Source organism: Rhodamnia argentea, chromosome 2, assembly GCF_020921035.1.
Source record: "Rhodamnia argentea isolate NSW1041297 chromosome 2, ASM2092103v1, whole genome shotgun sequence".
NCBI lineage: Eukaryota > Viridiplantae > Streptophyta > Magnoliopsida > Myrtales > Myrtaceae > Rhodamnia > Rhodamnia argentea.
The window spans coordinates 33,993,558-34,001,095 of record NC_063151.1 but is presented as its reverse complement, the minus strand read 5'-3'; the positions used below and the strand labels follow the sequence as shown (position 1 = coordinate 34,001,095).

General features: G+C 40.4%; 2 protein-coding genes across 8 annotated transcripts; both read right to left on the bottom strand.

Annotated features, from left to right (window-relative positions):
- Positions 1 to 330: 330 nt before the first annotated feature.
- On the bottom strand, positions 331 to 3,541 carry LOC115738562 (putative clathrin assembly protein At1g33340). The gene is made up of 2 exons (XM_048275070.1): positions 3,464 to 3,541; positions 331 to 1,499 (listed from the first exon to the last, which is right to left on the bottom strand). The coding sequence occupies exon 2, from the start codon at positions 1,486 to 1,488 to the stop codon at positions 340 to 342; it is 1,149 nt and encodes a 382-aa protein (XP_048131027.1). The 5' UTR covers positions 1,489 to 1,499; positions 3,464 to 3,541; the 3' UTR covers positions 331 to 339.
- Positions 1,589 to 7,290, bottom strand: LOC115738590 (peptide chain release factor 1). Of its 7 annotated transcripts, XM_048275063.1 has the most exons (9): positions 6,731 to 7,290; positions 6,496 to 6,571; positions 5,833 to 5,963; positions 5,230 to 5,300; positions 4,953 to 5,034; positions 3,576 to 4,087; positions 2,569 to 3,011; positions 2,313 to 2,442; positions 2,031 to 2,172 (listed from the first exon to the last, which is right to left on the bottom strand). In XM_048275063.1, exons 1-6 carry the CDS (start codon positions 7,157 to 7,159, stop codon positions 4,067 to 4,069), a joined length of 810 nt encoding a protein of 269 aa, XP_048131020.1. In that variant the 5' UTR covers positions 7,160 to 7,290; the 3' UTR covers positions 2,031 to 2,172; positions 2,313 to 2,442; positions 2,569 to 3,011; positions 3,576 to 4,066. The 7 variants fall into 7 exon arrangements, with proteins under 7 accessions (XP_048131026.1, XP_048131020.1, XP_048131021.1 ...); XM_048275064.1 differs by lacking the exon at positions 2,313 to 2,442 and having other exon boundaries at positions 2,031 to 2,139; positions 2,844 to 3,011; XM_048275065.1 differs by lacking the exons at positions 2,031 to 2,172; positions 2,313 to 2,442 and having other exon boundaries at positions 2,852 to 3,011; positions 3,576 to 3,808; positions 3,909 to 4,087.
- Positions 7,291 to 7,538: the final 248 nt, after the last annotated feature.

Below are 7,538 nucleotides of genomic sequence, written 5' to 3'. Positions count from 1 at the left end.
AGTGAGAGCAATTTGCAATGAACTGACTCAAGAGTGTGAATCAATGGCTTATTTCTCGTAACATCTGGGAGGGGAGATCAAAGCGACATCAAATTCCTCCATTACCTCTCATTCTAGGTGAGGCTTTCTACTTCTGTGAATAGATATTTCAAACCTGTGAATTTCTGTTAGAATAGTTTTTGGAACATTGTATGTCGCATCCTCCCAACTGGTTAAGTAGAAAATTTTCACTGGATCTGTGCTATTTGTCTAAAGAGATTCAGATTAAAACGTGAATGGGTGTGGCTATAACCTCTTGCGATTGCAAAGTACATCAAAGACTTATTGATCTCATTAATCTCAAGATGAGTCCATACTATCTTCATCTTCAAACACCACCCATACATTGCTTATTTTTGTCTCCATCGTCCAGGAAACAAAAGTAGCAGATGAATAACTAAGACCCTTTTTCAGCCTAGCTTCCTCCCTTTCTTTCCACTCCATCTTCACCGTCACCTCGTCTAATTTATCCATACCCGAATGCAGAAGTCGTTTGGAAATCGACGTGCTCTTTAGAGAGTTGCAAACTCCGGTGGGGATATTGCTTAAGCATTCTTCCAATGCCTTGACATGATCCATGGTCGTGACTTCGACCGAAGGGTACTCCAAGTTCCTGATTCTTATTGTCCGCTTGCATTTTCCATACAATTCTTCAAGCTTTCCGCTCTGCTGAGATGCCCTTTTGAGTATGTCACAAGCTATGACTCTCGCAGGTAGGGTCAAGTCGAAGAACATGTTCACGAGAGCCGTCACGCCTTCACGGAACGCAGTGTAAACTTGAAAGCTCTCTTTCAAAGTGTTGCACATAGCTGCTTGGGCCAGCCTATCTGAGGGAAAATCATCATAAGGTGAACATTCCAGGACCTTGTCGATAAATAATTGACACTTTGGTAATCTGTGAAATACCAATTCTAGTGATCTTTCTCTGTAACAGCCGAAATCCAATCCTGGAGACATAACGGGTTCGAGCTTCCCACCGGGGTTTATGATCCATCCCATTCTTTCATTGAGATAAGCTGCATACTTGTGAAGAAAACAAACCAGGGGATCGAAGCTTGTCGTGAACGACCGGCCAGGACTCATCTGGAGATGGCCCGAAAAGTGTGCGCTACGCAGCTGACGCTCGAAGCCATGGTTGCCTCCACGAAGGAGACGGTGGGTCAACAAGAGTGCCTTGAGCGCTACATGGCAGTCTCTCGTCCTATTGAGGCGTTGAGAAATCCGTTCGGCAAGAAACAAAGTTGAATCCGGCGAGTTTGAGACAAGAAAGAGGATCTCGTGCATGTACTTGTCATCTACTGGACTATTATCATGACGAGTCGCACGAATTATAGCAATTTCAATCTCGGACAACCCACTTTTCTTGTTTAATACGGCTTTGCCAACTGAAGCATGGTCTTTGACATAACCGATGGCAAGTCTCAGCTTGGCATGCGCAGCGGCTCCCATTCTTCCGTCTCCTCTCGTTCCTTTGCAGCTTGGAGAAGGAAGGAGGGAAGTGTGTGCGAAATAGCCGAGCTAGAAGTTTGGATATATAACGATGGGAGAGTGGAGAAGGCGATTTGAAATTTAAGAAGTCACGGGATCAAATCCGCAGTTCGAAACGTGCAGTGTGCTCCTTGAAAAGTAGAAGACGGATAAAGAGGCACCTGGATTTAGAAGAATTTAAATGAAAAGCCAGAAGCATATGTTAAAAGTCCTCTAAAGAAGGAATAGGAAAAGGGAATGGCTTTAGAAGGACAACACAGACTAGGGGTTTTGGATATGAATGCATAGTGTTCCACTGTAAAGAGTCAACGGAACCAAAGTGTTGTCATAGTGGTGGAGAGAACCTCATTCTCATGGAATAGGATTCTTCTGCATCAATCTCTCTTCCAATTCGCAGCATTGCAATTTATGTTGTCTTTGACTTCGAAAAAGCTCCCTCCTCGAGATATTCATCAGCTTCTTGTCACCACAATCTTTGTCAATGTTTGTATTCTAGCATGTACGAATAAAGCTTCAGATAGGGGGCCAAACACTTGCACTTGATTAGATTCTCCCTCACTGCAACTTGCATTATTCCCTGTGTCAATCAAATCTCTGCTTCATATGCTTCCTCTAAAAAGAGAAAGTCAAAGATGATATGAAAGTCTACACTCGCATAGCCAAGTACAAAGAGACAAAAAGGAATGAATGAGGGCCTAAATGGCCAAAAAACCTTAAAGATGGATCCCAAGCTAAATGGATTAGGCCGATGAAACTGAAGGGAAAATGAATTTTATGCACATAACTGTATTGCGAGTACTGGATGCTTATTCAACTAAATTGCATTAGTAGTTTTGTTGAAGTTAATCCACTGTGCATCCAACGGGTACAAATATACATAACTCTGATATCCAGGTACCAACAGGAATAATCATGCTTGAGAAAAGGGCATTGGCTAATCAGCTAAGCCATCATAATCGTGCCTTTGGTAAAGAAAATCTCATACAGCACAAAGTCATTCCAGACGATGTGCAGTGAGAAGTACATCAATGTAGCAATTACCTAGGCCAAGACCTCATGAAATAGCTTCTTGTGGTGCTACAAACAGCTCCGACCCCTCAGATTAGAAGAAAAAGAAAATGCATGAATGCTATGATTCGCTTTCTCAAAACAGATAATTTATGCTTCAACTTACAGGCAGCCCTCACTCCCTAATAAAAGCTGCCCAAGAGCAGCTCAAAGTCATTCTAGCTGAACAGATGTAGCTCTCATGCTAAGTCTATTATCTAGAAGAGTTCATTTCTGCAGTAGTAACTCATTCAGAAAATGATCCTTACCAGGGGTGTTCCGCATTTGCTGTCAAGGGACACATTGAGGAAAAGTTTCCATCAACCAATGGAAAATCTCGTTTGGCATTCACGCTATGGTAATTAGGTTGCATTCGCATCAATCAAATCTAGAAGCATTCATAGTACAAAGGTACCAGTCCAGGGGCTAAATCTCCCCTGAAGTAGACAGAAAAAGCCAGTCCCAAGAAGTCACGGTAGCATTCTCAAGTAAATATCTCAATGAGAGTGTGCCGTCCAAAGTAGTTTTCATTCTAGTTTTTTTTATAACCTACCACCTTCCTTGTACAATCATCTGATGATGTATCATTTGACCGCTCTTACGTTTCCATTGGTGACAAACCCAAACAAACAGTAGAAGTAAAATGGAAAAGGAGTACGTTCATTCACATAATATCTCAAATGACAAGGAAAAAAGGTGTTATTGTTATAAGGTCACTCTTTATTCTAAAATCGAAAAATAGAAAATCCTTTTAGTAAAAGATTGGCCCGAGTTTAATTGCAACTCAATTAAGAGAATGAATGGTAATTAGTGGATTACAAAGTATCCATTGCTTCGAATTCAAATTTGATCTCCTTCCATACTTTGCAAGCAGCAGCTATTTCGGGACTCCATCTGCTAGCCTCACGGATAATTTCATTACCCTCACAAGCAAGATCACGTCCCTCATTACGAGCTTGTACACATGCTTCCAGAGCTACTCGATTCTAAAAAATACTTACAAATACACAAAAGTTATTTATGCTAGATATCAGCAGGTCAGGACATCCGGAGAAAACTTGTCCATCATGTCATCTAGCAGAAATCTGTAACCACGAGCACAAACTGACTGGGCAAGTTGAAAAGATGCGAAAACCAACACTTGGTTAGACTCAGACTCCAGCTGGCCAGTAAACTTTACATGAATGTCAGCAGTTAAAAACCAAGACACTCGCTGAAAAATATTTCTTGGATCCTGCATCAGTAGTATAAGAGCTACGTCAGGCTGTTTCAGAGGAGCAAAGAGCAAGCAATAAAAACAATTACTGATGAAAAGGGTCCTTCAAGGTATTTACGATGTATAAAAAGGTGTATGATGCATGTGGGATAGTTGGCTTAGCTTGCTAAATTGTACAATTAATGCTGTCCATGCTGAAGGCTTCCACACGAGATGAGAAAGGCGCTAATCACCACAACCATTCAGAATATCTGGTATGGATAGCTCTTAAATTTCTCACTTGAGAGGCTTCATTCCCTGCAGCGGACCCAGAGAAGGCTGAATAAAATAACTCGCTTAAAAAAATGAAAAGATAGTGAAATAAATGCGGTGGTCCCTATTTTTTAGAATCAGACATAATAACTTTAGAAAATATTGTTTGAGTGAGTAAGCTTGTAACTATCTATAATCAGAAATTGGCATAACTTTGCGCTGATGTTCACTACTCCCGCCTAGTGACATCTTGGTAAGGTATAGACTCATAAACAATTTATTATCCCAAAAAAAAGATTATGACATGAAAGGCGACAACATTGTCCTAAAGAACACTAACTTAAAAAAAGAAAAGAAAAGAAAGAAAACCTTGTCAAGCACTCAAAGATACTGAAATGATTAGGATAAACGAGTGGCTTAGACCAGTTTCTCATATGCAGATCAGAGAAGTGCAAAAGCAACATCAGTAAGAACAGGCATACACTTTGAAAACCCAAACTGTCATTTGTCTTAAAGAGAATATAGCCTGTTAGTGAAATTTCTTTTCAGTAACAACACTTTACAGTAACAAAAGTTGCTTCTTCAGCATTTTCACATCAAGCCTCATTAGGTCAACACTGCTCTCTAAAGCTGGTTCTTAAAGGCAAAGAAATGTATATCTTTCGAAGCAAACCTAAAACAAAGTAAGCCTAAGATGAGCATTGTTTAATTACCAAATTATCAGAACGCATCAGTATCACTACAACAGTTCTCTAAGATGTGTTATGGATGGATGTATAATCAATATATGATTTTCATCAGTTGAAACATCATTTACCGAGGCAATTGAACCATTTTTGTAAACATAACACACACCCAGTTTCTCCAAGTTAAAAAACCCAAGTACTCTCGTAGTTCACTAAATTCTTACCTTAGATGCCCTTAACTCATTCGCTGCCAGCCTAAGAGAGTCATCTGACAGAATCAATCGTGATAATGCTCCCGTGCTTAGACTGCAATAGGAAATGAATATTACTCAAAAAGTGAGGCAGCATCATAGATTTGCTATTCTAAAGATCATTGCAAATTCGATTGATGCATGCTGAATCTTGTAAATACAAATAATTAACAATTTGGCAAACAATAACCTCATTTGGCGACAAACACTTTGTTTTAGATTTTTATATTAGTTTAATGGAGAATTATACCCTAGCAACTTTGCTGCATCAGAAACAGAACCTTCAAGGGCAGATAGAAGATCCAGCAAGGCTTGCACTCCCTGTGAAATGATAGGTTGCATTCAAAATGACAACTGCATTCTCATTATTTCACTAAAATAATAAGTACTAACATAGCAGAATTGGTTCAAGCTACAAACAGATGACTGTAGTGATGACATGAAATTTGCTACCATCATTAATTTAGTCTTAAAACTTCTTGGAAAAGTGATTCCAGATTTTGATATCACGAATGCATATTATTTACGAAAAAAACTTTCCTATCCATGGTGATTCTTGACGAACATAGCTCCTCTTCACAGTTCATACTCCATATTTTTATTCTTAAGAGTAGCTTCAGCAGTAGCTAAACCATCAATGAGCCAAAGCGGTCACATAACCTTAATTGACAACACATCTTACTTAAGCTCCTTGCTTGGTAACTTTCTCCTAGAGAAACAGACTTTGATGTGAAAGTCGAAGTTTGTTGCAGGACAGCGGCTTTCAAGTACCTTATCATAACAATAATATTTTATATAATGAACCCTTCAAATGTATAACTAAGACAAATCTAAAGGTTCCTCAAATGCATACCAGCATAAACTTTGGATTATGGGGTCCAATTTGGGGTCCGCAATCAGATCCTCTCACGGTTGACTTCAGTGGAAGTATTTGAAGGAGCTCTTTGGGAGGTGAGTATGCCTCAAGATTAACAGCATTCCTCACTAGATCAAAAGAATGCCATGTTATCTCTCAATGAAAACCAAAATAGCACGTATAAGATAAGCATCCAATACAATGAAAATGAGGACACTAGAGATTATAGTTGCTACACTATTGTCAAAAAGGCAAAAATAACGATAGACACGGGCATAATAACTGCAGACCGTGTTTCAATATAGTCATGTTTTTATAATGTACTTTAGGATGATGATCGCTCAACTAGGGGGCAAGACATTTCTATATCTAAGGACTTGTACTCTGCTAATGACTCACCTGGCAAGATCTTTGAATCTCTGGGAAGTCTGCAGCTATTGCAGAGTTACGATTCTAACCATAACCGGGGACTTCATAGATTATTGCAAAAGGGGTGTTCAAACTCAAATGTTCGTCAAAAGAAATTTGCAAGTGCACTCTCTTCACAAAACAGCAGAAGCAGCAACAGCCGCTCTTATTCCAGTAATTGGGGTCGATTACATAAATCCTCTAATACAATGTACTATGAACAAAAACAAAGGGAGAGAGCAAAAGGGCCACCTTTAAGAGCCAAGAGAGTACGGAGGCGTAGTAAAGCTGACGCTCGATTCTTGTGCTGCGATCGGTCCTCAACAGCCTGCGAAAACAAAAAATAAAACACCTGTATCTTCACATCTATAAGATAATTACTGCTACCCATCAATCAGTCAATCCGCCAACTGAACCAAAAAGGTATAAAAATCAGCAACTCATGCGAATTCAAGACAACACAAAAAGAAATCGAAACCAAGCTCACTTGCGCAATGATACCAGTGGGGATGTGCTTGATGCGGACCGCCGATTCGCGCTTATTGCGGTGCTGGCCGCCAGGGCCCGACGCTTTGAACGTGCCCATCTCGCACTGCTTCATCAGCTCTTCGTCGGTCAACTCCAAGTAACTACTGCCGTTGTGATTCGAGGAAGCAGAAACCCCATTGCTGTAGAAGCAAGAGCCCAATGCCTTGTTATGCGCAGAATTGCTGGAGCAGAAGTCGCCCCAGCGACATTTCCGCTCTCCGGTTCGCCATTTCAGGGTTGCGTTTGATGTGACGGTTAGGCGAGGTCTGGCAGAGACTGCGAATTCGGAGAATTTTAGGAATGAAGAGATGGAAGGCGAGTTCCCGAGATATGCAGTTCTGTGAAGCAAAGATTTTCGCAACGATTGAATCGCCATTGAAACCTTCATTTTTCTTCCGCAGAGCGGCTTACCGGAGGAAACTCCAGGAGGCAGTAGGGGAAGGAGGAGCTGGAAAATATAGTCTCGGGACTCGATTGAATAAAATAAGTAAAATTGCAGGACGATATTGAACAATTGATGAAACTTCAGGACCATATTGTTATTATCCCTTCCTTTTTCATATAATACGTTGTCGTTTGATTAGGCTGAAATTCCCCCCGAACAAAGTAACCTGACCATTGGACCCAAAACTAAAAAAAGGTAACCTGACCATCTTTGTTACTTCCACAGTTATTTCCACCCGATTTTTTTCTGGAGGTAAAAACGTAAGATGTGATCTTTCGACCGGGGGATGGTCGGTCATTTTTCAATCATTCTTTCGAGTAAA

Excerpts from the sequence above, each read along its gene's own strand:
- LOC115738590 (XM_048275063.1), bottom strand. The coding sequence starts at position 7,159 with ATGAAGGTTTCAATGGCGATTCAATCGTTGCGAAAATCTTTGCTTCAC. Across the intron at positions 5,964-6,495 it reads TACTCTCTTGGCTCTTAAAG|TGAGGAATGCTGTTAATCTT; the intron begins GTGGCCCTTTTG and ends CTTTTGATCTAG. Across the intron at positions 5,301-5,832 it reads ATAATCCAAAGTTTATGCTG|GGAGTGCAAGCCTTGCTGGA; the intron begins GTATGCATTTGA and ends ATCATTTCACAG.
- LOC115738562 (XM_048275070.1), bottom strand. The coding sequence starts at position 1,488 with ATGGGAGCCGCTGCGCATGCCAAGCTGAGACTTGCCATCGGTTATGTC.